The 13,123-nt window shown below is 43.3% G+C and overlaps 1 protein-coding gene across 2 annotated transcripts in view; it reads left to right on the forward strand.

Moving 5' to 3' along the window:
• Positions 1–7,115: 7,115 nt before the first annotated feature.
• SP3 (Sp3 transcription factor) overlaps positions 7,116–13,123 on the forward strand; it is a 56,940-nt gene continuing 50,932 nt past the window's right edge. Inside the window, exons 1-3 of one of the 2 annotated variants that reach the window (XM_082689528.1) lie at positions 7,116–7,833; positions 8,467–8,618; positions 9,130–9,252. In XM_082689528.1, the coding sequence (XP_082545654.1) occupies positions 7,827–7,833; positions 8,467–8,618; positions 9,130–9,252 (282 nt within the window). In that variant the 5' untranslated portion in view covers positions 7,116–7,826. The remainder of the gene's footprint in view (positions 7,834–8,466; positions 8,619–9,129; positions 9,253–13,123) is intronic. The other variant, XM_082689529.1, reaches the window with a different exon arrangement.

Consider the following 13,123-nt stretch of genomic DNA (forward strand, 5'->3'; position numbering starts at 1 on the left):
AGGTAACTGGAGACAAAGATAAGATTTGGGATTGAATTTAGAGACAGGGTTGAAGTTCCAGGAATGGTGCTCCTTCCAGGGGATGAAAGGTAAGTTCCGGGAATCCAAAACTGAGTCTGAAGTAATGTTTGTATTTAGGCACTGGAAGGAGGAAAAGAAACTGTCCAATATGGTAGTCACTAGCCACACACGGCCATTTAAATTTAAATGAATGAATGTAAAATACAATGAAAAAATCCGTCGTGTGGTCACATTAGCTATATTCCATGTGCTCAGTAGCTACATGTGGTTAGTAGCTACTGTAATGGACAGGATAAACAGAATGCTCCCATCATTACAGATAACATTATTGGAAAGCACTGAGAAGATATAGAGAAATACTCATTTCAGAGAGAACCAGAGAGCAGATGATCTTTTTCAATGGAAGAGAGAGTTTTACGGACTATATGTTTACACTGTCAAATGCTGAAAAAGAATGAAAATTGGTGGGGGGGGGGAATCAGTGGTTTTGCAATAAGGAGGTCATTACAACCTTTCAGACAGTAATTTTGAGTAGCATGTTAGGCACAGAAATTGAGTATAGCATTAAATTAGGAAGGCAGTGGGTAAAGAGCAGGTTGTTGATATCATGGACAAGGAAAGGCTAGAAAGAAAGAAGACAATAATTAGAACTTCAGAGTCACAAGGAGGCTTTTTACAGATGGGGAGACTATTGCTTTTTGAAGTTACGAAGGCCTATGAAGATGCTAAGGGCTCCATTTAGGAAAAAAATTCTGTGTTTCTCTCAGAACATTTCCCTTCCGGTCACCAAATATCTGTGTTTGTTCCCACACCAACCAACACCAGCTGAGTGTCCTACAAATTCAATTCAGTTCTGGCACCATCTACCTGGAGTTAGCATCAGCTCTCATAGGTTAAGGGGTCAACGCCGTAAGACTATTCCCATTTTAGACACCAACTGCAAGTATTTCTGACTAACAGGCTATAAATCGGGGTTCCCACAACTCCTTCCTAGGGTTACCTAATTTGGTAGACTGTCTCACAGAACGCAGGGAAAAACTTGCTTACCTTTACCAGTTTACCACAAAGAATATAGATAAACAGCTGAACTAAGAATGGGGGTGTTTATCTTCTGTACCCACTCTGGGTATGCCACCTTTCTAGCACCTTCATGACTTCAGCAACCTAGAAGCTTTCAAACTCTGTACTTAAAGGATTTTTATGGAGCCTTCATCACATAGGCATGTCTAATTATTAACTCATTTTCTAGTACCTTTCTGGAGGATGGGGGTGGGGCTGAAAGTTCCAAGCTTCTAATTATGGCTTGGTCTTTCTAGGGACCAGCCCCGATCCAGGAGCCCACCCCAAGTCACTTCATTAGAACAAAAGATGCTCCTATCATTTAGGACATTCCAAGAGATTTAGGAGCACTGTGTCAAGATCCAGGGTCAAAGACCAAGTAAGTATTTGAACACGATGTACCTAGTGCTCTTACCCCATAGGAAATCATGAGAGTTTTAGGAGCTCTGTGCCAGGAGCGAGGGGCAGAGGTCAATGTATATATTTTCTATTATTTCATAGGCTTCCAAATCCATGGCTTGCACTTGCTTCTCTTTTTAGCTCTAGGTTCAGATGAACAAGAGTCTCTTGGATATCTCATGGATATCCTCCTAGGTCCTTGTACCCACACATCTAAAACTAAACTCATGGTTGTCCATCCCATACACATTCCCATTTTTTATATTCCTTATTCCGGCTCGTCTTTCCAGTTACTAAAGCAGGAAAACTTAGTCATATGTGAATCATTCTGTCCTTCCCTTCCACTCCTTCAGTCAATCAGTTGCCTGGGCATGCTTATTTTACTACCTCTGCCATAGACTGATTTATTAATTTATTCTCCTTGTTAAGATAATGATTATGAAGTATTTCAGGCAAACGGTAATAATAGAGGACAGCATCACAATAGCAACATATTCAACATAACTCAAGTAAACTTGCAAATTCAAAAAAAGCCCTTTGAGAAACCCATTCAAATCTCATTTTCCTCTCCATGCCAAGGGTTATCACCATTTAAAATTTAGCAGTTGTCATTGCCATGCAAGATGTCATAGTTTTACTCCCCATCTAGAATATAAGTTGGTGGGTTTTTAAACTTTCTGTAAGTAGTAGTATACTGTTTATCCTGCTGTAACTAGCTTTTTTTCACTCAATATTATTGAGATTTATCTGTGATGAATCATCTTTTTTCCTTTATTTTAAATATGGCTTAATGACTACACTGTAATTTATTAGTCATTATGGGCTATATTATTACATATGTATAATACAAATACATGTATGTGTAGGTATAATTGCATTTATTTTTTACTCCACTTCTTGAGATGAGATGGAATGATGACATACACGGTGCAGCATTTCAACTACTTTAGTGGTAATTGGAAAAATTCTATTCCTTCAAGGCAGGTAAAAAACTATTTTCAATATTTTATACAGTTCTATCCAACCTTTTCCCTGCCACCTGATTCTTTATTTTTTCCCCTTTCTCTTACTTTCTCTAACTAGGCCTTGGGTATAGTTGGCTCTTTTGGGACTACAGTTCACCCTCGAACAACATGGAGTTTAGGGGTGCTGACCCCTCACACAGTTGAAAATCTGCATACAACTTTTGAATCCTGTACAACCTAACTACTAATAGCCTCATGTTGATTGGGAGCCTTCGTGATAACATCAAGAGTCGATTAATTTATGTTTTATAGATATTATATACAGTATCCTTACAATAGAGCAAGCCAGAGAAAAGGAATGATATTGAGAAAATCATAAGGAAGAGAAAACACATTTACAGTAGTGTTCTGTATTTACTGAAAAAAATAATCTGTGTAAAGTGGATCCACATAGTTCAAACCCGTGTTGTTCAAGGGTCAACTGTATGTAGTTGATGTATATCTGGATTACAGGATTAAAGGGTAGAAAAAAATTCCATTATAAGATAGTGAATCATGAAATAATGTATGAATATACTTCATGCTGAAGGTTGTTGCTCATCATTTAATGACACCACACCTTAATGGAATCAGGTAATTAGTGTCATTTGTCAAGTAAAGCTACCTTGTAAGTTTGCTAATTTACAACCAAGACAATTTCTAGCATTCTACATTATTCTAAGAAAGGTAGTTAAGGGGCGCCTGGGTGGCTCAGTGGGTTAAGCCGCTGCCTTCGGCTCAGGTCATGATCTCGGGGTCCTGGAATTGAGTCCCGCATCGGACTCTCTGCTCAGCAGGGAGCCTGTTTCCTCCTCTCTCTCTCTCTCTGCCTACTTGTGATCTCTGTCTGTCAAATAAATAAATAAAACCTTAAAAAAAAAAGAGAGAAAGGTAGTTAAGAAAACACTTTTTAGCATTCAATATTCTTTGTAGATTAACAAGGTAGAAATACATAAACCATCTTTTTTCAGAAAATTGTACTCAGAAATCTGTCAGTGCACACTAAGCTTCCTGGACTGACATGAAGATAGTTTCATAAGTGTCATGGGTAATTAGAAAATGTAGAATACCCAGGGATGTCAATAACCTAGATCAAAAGAATGGGATTCCTTGAATTATGAAAAAATGAGTCCTTTTGTATCACAATCATATCATTGGTGTGGAGTCTGAATGAAAATGAGGGTCTAACTCATATGGGAAAAGTGATCTCGAGAGAGGTGAACTATTATAAGTTTGAAGAAATTTTATTACATGGTATTTATTGGTTAATTGTAGTTTTTATTTATCATTTTCCCACAAGATAAGTCTTGACAATCTGCTTAATATTAACCATCGACAATGTGTTACATATTGGTGAGAGCATTCAAACTATGATCCTTAACACAAGGAGCTCACATCCCAAGACTTGCTTTAAAAATGATCTTCCTTATACATATGGACCTATTTTATCTACTTTATTGTGTGTGTGTTTGTTTAATCCCTATACCCAATGTGGGACTCAAACTCACCACTCTGAAGTCAGGGGTCAGAATGTTCTACCAACTGAGGCAGCCAGACCGCCCCTATTGTTTTTATCCTCTCTTTTTTCTTTTTTCGTAATAGCTATGTGCATCTCTTAAACTGGTCATTTAAGTAAACTTGGTATGTTGATGGGGAAACTGCCAACATATGAATTTGAATCCTGACTTTGCCACTTACTTGAAAAATGACCCTGAACAAGTCTCATAATCTTGCTGAACCCGTTTCCTCATCTATAAAGTGATAAACCTATATTTATCTCCTAAGGCTGTGAGGATTAAAAATGTGAAGTAGATGGTACACAGTATAAGCCCCCAAATGTTCTTTTTGTACATTAAGAAAAAATAAATTGGTTTTTGAGGTGTATTTTTTTAAAAAGTAGGGAAGATAAAGTATGAATGGGGTTAAGTATGCCATATGTCAATGTCAACCACGATGTTTCTGAAATATGATAGCGATTATGTAAATAGAACAAACGAAGATTTTGAAATCCAGTGTGAACAGGTTAAAGAGATCCGGGGGCTCGGTAAGAGGAGGGTCACAATCATAGCAACTAAAGTTATGTCAAAGAGACATTGATTTAGGTCTAACTATAAAAAATCACCAAGTTTTTAGGTGAAAATGGCAGAGTACTGGCAATTTCTTATGGTCCACTTAACAGATACTCAGAGGGGGTAAGAAAGGCATAAAGGGCATGGCGCAGTTAACCAGGGTTGTCGCTATTTTTAATACAGAATGGCTAGGCTCTTGCAGATGTGAATCAAGCATTTAGTAGCCTCTACTCTTTGAAGAGAAAAAGGGAATTGAAGAAGGGTCAAAATTCATGTCATTGGGTGTAGAACTCTGTTAGGCCCTTTGACATTCATGTTTCCAAAGGATTTAAGAAAACTTTACAAAAACACATTGAAGATTAAAAAAAAAAAAAAAAAAAAGTTAGGAAAACTGAGGATAAGGGAAAATACAGTAACACCCAGATCTCCTATTGTGATATGAACAGTGGCTAGCATAGAGCCTACCTCCTGAAATACTCTTTGGAAAGGAGAAAGTATACATGATGCGAGCTTGGTGCTTCCCTTCCTGAGAGGCAGCTGCAGTTCTGGATTCTTATGTAATGTGGCAGTAGTTGCCACTGAGTCTGCCTTGGACTGAGAAAATGGCTATCTTTTCATTAACACAAGCTGTACTTCAAGATTTGACTTCAGTACTGGAATAACTAAAAAAGGTGTTCTGTCCAGGGACTATCTTCATTTTCAGCATTAATACTCTTTAGTGTGGTCTGAGAGGGTCCTCTGAATTTGATTCTGTAGTACATGTATCTCTTAAGAGCATTGCATTAGAAGCAGAATAATTAGCTGTGGTAGATTCTTTTCTTTTCTTTTTTTTTTTTTTTAAAAGATTTATTTATTTGACAGAGAGAGATCACAAGTATGCAGAGAGGCAGCAGAGAGAGAGGGGGAAGCAGGCTCCCCACTGAGCAGAGCCAGATGTGGGGCTGGATCCCAGGACCCTTGAGATCATGACCTGAGCAGAAGGCAGAGGCTAACCCACTGAGACACTGAGACTTCCCAGTAGATTATTTTCTTTTCAGAAAAATTAGATGAAGTGTTTTTGCATCTTGTCAGAATGGTTTATGGTACCAAAGAAGTTTGAAAAGGATTTCTTCATTCCATTTGTGAAGTATCTATGAGGAAATAAATTCCTGTGGCCAAATACTTTGCTCTCTATGGGTGCCTGGACTAAGACTTTGTAAGAGAGGCATGGAGATAGTATCTTAAGGCCCATAAAACACATCGCCATTCCTGGAAAAACAGTTGATGAAAATGCCTGAAACCTCTCTTCTAGGGACAGAGCGATCCTCTATCCAACATATCCATGCCAGAAAAGTGGTAACACTGTGCCTTCCCTTTCTCTCCCACTCATTTTCACTTCTGTCCTCTTCAAGCCTCCCATTCCTCACCTCTCCAAATCAGCTTTTTCTATGATGCTTTAATTTTCCTTTAAAGTTTAAGTGTAAGCTTATACAGCATTTATGCTACTTACCTTTTATTCTATTTAAATATGAGATCAAAGTTCTTACTATTAGGCAAGATCAACCCCATTCTTGGGATCCAGAATTTCAAGCCTTGGTTTTTTTTTTTTTTTTTTTTGCATGTTTACGGTTTTTATTTCCTGGGGAAGTTCTGTCTTTTGTACAATTAAATGCCAAGTAACCACACAACATTTTTGATCCTATGTACATAGATCGCAAGCACTGAGGTGCAAATGTACTTAAGTGTCTCACAAATGGGCTAAGAATTCTTTTTAGTTAGCACACACAAAATCTAGTTCAGTTGCTTGGACTTTACAGTGCAATTCCCCAGCACAACTTTATCACACAAAATACAATAATCACAATAATTGAAATGCAAATTTTTGAGTCAGCTTTCTAGTAAACAGGATTATTGTGGACAATATTTTCGCTTCTTCAATTTAACCTCTCTTGGCAATTAGATCTAAAGGTAATAGGCAGAAACGTCTCTGTTAGCAAAACACACACACACATAAAGCCTGAGCATTCCTCCCGGACAACAGCAAGGTATCAGGGATGAAAAGGGCAAAGGAGTGTTAAAGTAATCCGATATGTGAAACGAGATTTTAAAGAATAATTAAAATGTTTCAAGAAAAAAATAACTTCCCTGAGAATCACTAATTTAAAAAGCGTTGGCAGTTGTTGATGGGCTTTCTCAGATGTCGACTTGTTACCAAGGCGATCAAGAAGCAGGGAATAATATATGTTTGAGCAGCAAAATGATTGTGAATGGATTAAAAAAAAAAGGATTCTGCCTCTTTGAATATATATACTTGCCACGAATTAAATGAAATATAAGTGCCCGCTTTGGTGCCACTGGCCAGAATGAAAGCTCTCCTCCAGTAAGTGAGGTGAACTGAGATTTTTGTTTTAAATGCCTGCCTCCAGGGTACGTACTAGTGGGAGACGGGTTGGAAACCTAGGGCTAAGGGGGATGGGAACGAGATGGTTCTGCCTGTGAATCTAAGAGCTGTTATGTGTGAGAGAAAATCCTCCTCCAGCCTCGGAGGGGGTGTCTCCCCCAATACCAGCTCCCTCCCCCCCGGGCTAGTGGGGCGGGTCTGGTTTGCTCAGTAGCTGCAGCGGCCGTAGCAGCAGCCCCGGGGCTGAGCGGCGGCGGCCTCCTGTTAGCGCAGGGAAGCGGCGGCTCCGAGAGCGCGAGGCCCTGGGGAGATCCGGCGGAGGCTGCCGCCGGGATGGAGACAGCGTCGAGTGGAACGGGAGCCGCCGGGGATGGATTTCCTCCCCAGCCCAGTCCCCTACAGCTTGGCTGGGCCTGCTCCAAGCACCTGCGAGGTGGAAGAGGCCTGCGTCTCGGGCCTGACAGCAGCCGGCGAACGAGGCGGGCACAGCGGGGTAACAGTTGAGCCGTAGCCGCTCTCGGGAACCTACGCCGCCACGGCCGCTTATTGTCTCTCCCCTTCCACCCGGGGGCAAACAGGAAGCGCGCCGGCAGGCCGAGCGACGGACGGGTATCCGGGCCAATGAGCACTGGCGACCGAGAGCGTGGTGGCGAATAAGCGCGGAGAAGAGAGGCGGGACTTCCGGGCGGGCTGTCACCCTCTTCCCCCCTTTTGGGCTGGAGGCTCCACCTTTTGTGTTTCCCGCACAGTCAATCAAAATAGGAAAAAAAAATCCCCGGACCGCTCCGGCCGTGTCCGCCGCCGCTTCCCGCATCCTCTCCCGCCGCCGCCGCCTTCGCTCCTCACCATGTGTAAGGCGGCGGGGAGCCCCGCCTGAGGTGCCCTAAACACACTATGACCGGTACGTAAAGCCGAGAGAGAGCAACCCTTGCTGCTGCCGCCGCCGCTGCCGCCGCCGCCGACCACAGCCAGCCCGGGGCCGCCGCCACCGCCGCCGGCTCCCGGCCCCGTGTGTGCGACCGAGTGTCTGTGAGAGGCAGAAAGCCGCACTCCCCTCCGCCTCCCTCCCCTCGCGGCCAGCCACCGTCCACCCCTTAAGCCCCAGCAACGCCGTGTCCCTGCCGGGCCCTGGGGCGGGCGGCCCGGTCCGCCGGGAGCGCATCCCCCCGTGTGCGGGCGCGGGCGGCGGGCGGGCGTGTGTGAGTGACTGACGGTGCGAGAGGAGCGAGCGCGAGTGAGAGCGAGCGGCGCGAAGGGAAAGGGGAGGAGAGGAGAGGAGAGGGGGCAGGGGCAGCGCGGGGAGGAGGAGGAGGAGGGAAAGAGGAGGAGGAGGAGGGTTACAGGCAGCGGCGGGCGGGGGCAGCAGCAGGAGGGGAGGAGGGATCCGCCGCCGCCGCCGCCGGGGGGCGGGTGGGGGAGGGGAAGGGGACTCGGTCCGGGCTTTCGGAGTAATTTCGCCTCGGCCCGCGGGCCCCCTCCCTCTCCTCCACCCGCCTTCCTCCCCACCCCCACCCCCCCCGCGCTGTGCCTGCAGCTCCCGAAAAGCCCGTGAAACAAGAGGAAATGGCTGCCTTGGACGTGGACAGTGGCGGCGGCGGCGGCGGCAGCGGCGGCGGCCACGGCGAATATCTGCAGCAGCAGCAGCAGCAGCACGGAAACGGCGCGGTGGCGGCGGCGGCGGCCCAGGTGAGGAGCGGCTGAGCCCCGGCCCGGCTCCCCCCTAGCGCCGCTTTCTCCTCCCCTCGCCTCTCCCCTCCCTCCGCGCCTCTCTCCTCCCCTCCCCCCGCCCCGGGAGCTGCCCGCCCGAGGCGCCAACGCTCCGACCCCGCCCGCGCTGCCCCTCCCGCCGTCTTTTTGTGAGTGTGTGTGTGTGTGTGTGTGTGTGTGAGTGAGTGTGTGAGAGAGTGTGAGCGAGCCAGCGTGTGCGCCCTCCCGGGGGTGGGTTCCGGGCGGAAGGTGGAGGCCCGGCGCGCAGCCCGCCGCCCGCCTTCCCGCGGACGGCGGAGTTGGTGTGCGTGCGAGCGGGAGGACGCGAGCCGGAGTCGAGAAGGAGGAGGAGGAGGAGGAGAGCGCGGGCTGGCGCTCGCCGGGGCTCAGCCTGCGGGGACCGAGGCGCACTTCCTGTGCGAGCGGCGGCCCGGCCCTAACCGCCACCCCTCCCCCTGTCTCCCTCTCTGAACCCGCCCATCGGGGGTAGGACACTCAGCCGTCACCGCTCGCCCTGCTGGCCGCTACCTGCAGCAAGATAGGGCCGCCATCGCCGGGCGACGACGAGGAGGAGGCGGCTGCCGCAGCCGGGGCCCCCGCCGCCGCCGGAGCGGTAAGTCTCGCGCGCTCGGCCCGCCCCCGCCAAGGCCCTGCGCCCGCCATACCGGGCCTGCGGCGCGCCCGCCAGCCCGAAAGGCCTCCCCGGCGCCCGCGCCTTCCGAGATCTGGACGGATCGCGCTGCCGGGGCGCCCTTTTGGGCTCCTTCGCATGCCTGTGTGGATCCGAGGCCAGCCCAGGCTTTCTCTAAATTGTCACTGCGGCGCCTCGATCCAAATGCACTACAAAATGAAGTCAGAGAGGGCGGGGGTAGAGGACTCCAAAATGGATGTTTGAGCAATTCATATCAGTGCTGAAAACTCCTTCGCTGAACACTACAAAATTTTCAAGCACAGCCTATCGGCCATAGATAGTATCAACTATAGAGGCAGTGTCTTTAGTTTCTAGTATCTTTGAACCTGGAGCTTTTTCTGCTGGAACTTACTAGGTCTTACTGATTTAATGCGTAAATCGCTAAAAAGAAACCAAAAAAGGAATGAAGGTTTACTCTTTGAATTACCCTTTTGTATGCAGCAGTGAACACTTTGTGAGTGCTTTTTTTAGAGGCCATTCTAAATTGTTGTATTTTAGTTTTTGCAGACGACTCAAATTTGCAGGAGTTCTTAAGTGGAATAAGTGAAACATTCGATTAGCGATCGTTGAAATTGGCGAAGTTACTAAAATGATGCATTGGCTTTTGAAATTGAGTATTAAATGCCAGTGTTAGAAACAAAAGTACGTGTAAGGAATTGTATTTACATGCATGCTAACGTATACCGTACTTACAGTTCAGTTTGGTTGGCAAAGCTGTATTTTCATCTTACTGTGATTACTGGTCTGATAAGGTTTGGTGGGATTCTGTTTGTAGGGTTTTTAGTTTGGGGGCGGGAGGGGGGAGGAGCTGGTCAGTGTGTTGTATGAGGGCGTAACACAAATTGATAGACAAAATTTTTAAGACTGTTAATTGTGATTTGTATCTGTGTGAATCATCGTTGTTGTGTTAAACATGTAGATGTGTTCACTTATTAAAATACTAAAAAGCTCTCCTAGTCACTTTTGGTTTCTTTTGAGGTGGATTATAGAATTGATTTGTGTAGTGGTATTTTGGTTGGTCACTATGGACAAAAAAGTATGATACTTGTTATAATCTGCAGGAAATTATAGGTATGTGAAGCTGATGTTAAGCTGTAAAATATTTGTAATTTTAGTGCTTCAAATTATACTGTAGAGGAATAGCTTTAATGTCTTAAAAGTATTCTTCAAAAGTACTGTGCTTTTTGTAAGCTGATTAAAATATGAAAGTGTAAAATCACGTTTGTGAGAGGCATTGTTACTTCTAAACAAAACTAGCCCCACAGTGCCAAAACAAATTGTTTATCTTAAAAACACTGCTCAAGTAAAAGTGCAAAGCAGATTGCTTCTACTTGCCTTTTACAGTATTTTCAGTTAGAATGAGAAACTTCATGTGACTGCAATTTAACAAGTTTATATAGCTCACTGATGGGGGCGGGGAGAAGTGAAGGAGGAAGTTATGGGTGAAAAATTTGTATGTGTACTTGTATATGTGAATCTCAGCCCTGGCAATAGAAAACACTGTCTCTGGTCTTATGCTATTGTGGTTATATACTTGTAGGGAGGTTGTTTCCATCCTCTTCAACTCCTCTCAGCTACCAAATCTCTACTGACATCACATTTCCCACCAGATGAACATGAACTAGAATCAGTAGGAGCACTTTTTTCTTTGTACATTTGGTATGCATTCATAAAATTTTTCACTAAGTACAATTAGTAAGATTGGCTTGAATATGTTTGCCTTAGCCACTGGGAAAATTAGTTTTCCAGTTTAAAAGTGAATTTCAGACGTGTACATCTTAAAAAATGAAAGAGATTTTAAGTGATTTTTATGGGCATTTTTTCTGTTTAAAAATGTGCTTAGATAATTTTATTGTAATCACTCAGAATTACTGGGAATCATAAGAGGTCTGGAGAAAAAGAGCTTTATTGTAGTTGTGATTTATTTTATTTTATTTTGCAATTTTTATTTATAAAAAAGTTGAAGAAATAAAACTGAGTTACCTTCTGCCCTTCATCCAGCTTCCCCTAATGTAGTGCATTTGTCTAAACTAGGAAACTAACAGCAATACAGTATTATTAATTATGCTACAGACTTCATTCTTGTTTCACTTTTTTCCCCCACCAGTGCCCATTTTCTGTTCCAGGATCTAATCCAGGGTACTGCACTGCATATAGTGTCGTTGTGTTTAAAATCAAATAGAAATATGCATATAAATTCAACTTTGTGCTAGCATAGTTTGGTATTTTAAGATTACAAGGGCATTGAAAAGCCAGTCAGCTGTACTGGAGATTTAAGTGTCTTGAATTTAGAATTAACTATAATATGATATGGGTTCTTTCTGGATCCTGGCCAAGAATGGTTAGCTCCAGTACTGTGCTAAAAATCATAAACCATTCTCACCTATAATGTCCCACAGCATGGACTCCCAAAGTTGGTTTGATGGCAAGACTCTTTTTTGTACTTTATTATTAAAAGTTGTAGAGTTAATTTTAGTAATCAGGAAATATAAGATGTAGAGTTTCATGCAATATTAGTTTATCTAATCTATATTGATGTGAATTTCTAAGTTATTAATTCGCTTATTTCATTTGTACCTTAAAGTGTAATCAGTTAATTGGATAATTGTTTTTATTTGAAATTGGTTTTGAGTTCTTCATTGTTTCTTGAAGACTTAAAGAAACTTGAGTAATTGCCTGAGATTGGTTCTTAGTTTGTTTCTACCTTAGCTTCATACTTGTTTTTGTTTCCAGTAACACTCTGCCCTTGCCTTTTTCTGGCTTTCAAAAAGCCACTTGTGGGAACTGAGAAGTTTATAATCCTTTCTGAATGCTATGCAATAAGGGGTATGAATTTTTCTTTTTTCCTTTCCACAGGTATTATCTGAGAAGATAGCCTCTTTTTTTTCCGTTCAACTGCCCCTCCCCCCCCCCCTCCATTTTTATGCCTGGTTGCACAGGAGAATGCCCTTGTAATGAATTGCTATAGCAACGTCCCAGGGCTACTCTTGGTTTTGGTCCTTTTTATCCTGTTATCATGTGTTTATGTACAGAAGGACACTTAAGAGTACCTTCAGTTTCAACTTTTTAGAATAATGCCAACTTCCTTGTCAAATGGTGTTTTGTTAGTTGTCTGGTAAGAATATTAGAATTCCTGAAAGAAACACTGGTTGATTTTTCTTGAGGGTTATCTTGAACCTGAACCAAATACTAGTTCTTGCCTGGGTTATATGTTTTTATGTCTCTCTTCTTTTATTTCTATAGTGTTTCCATAGCCTAACATCAAACATTTTTATAACTGTTCTTTGGTCTCAGATGATTTTCTGAGTCATCTCTTTTAGTGGTGTGCTGCTGATAAAATTTCTCTTACAAATGAAAGGGGATTGATCAGTTCTGTCATTTTCTTTGCAATGATTTTAAACTAAATACTTTTAAGTATTCACTCAATAAATATTTACTGGTCTTTATGCCAAAAGTTGTACTAGGCATTCAGATCATTCTCTGTTCTCATAATCTTACTAATCATAATGTTATCTTAGGATTGTATAGTGCTTTATAGTTTGTAAAGCATAACGCTTTCTTCTGGTTCTTATGACGCCACTAGGTAATAATTTTCCCATTTTAAACATAAAAATGAGTCCTGCTCTAGATCACACACAATTCCACAGTTCTAGCTAGGACTAGAAGTCAGTTCTGAATCTTTTCCTTTCTAGTGTAATGCATGCCCCTCCCCCAAGCATAATGGTAAAAATCATGAAGTCTGATAGTTTTCTGACTTGGTGTTTTCTCTCCAGTTCCATTAAAAAATTTAACT

This window comes from Mustela nivalis (assembly GCF_964662115.1).
Source record: "Mustela nivalis genome assembly, chromosome: 11".
Taxonomy (NCBI): Eukaryota; Metazoa; Chordata; class Mammalia; order Carnivora; family Mustelidae; genus Mustela; species Mustela nivalis.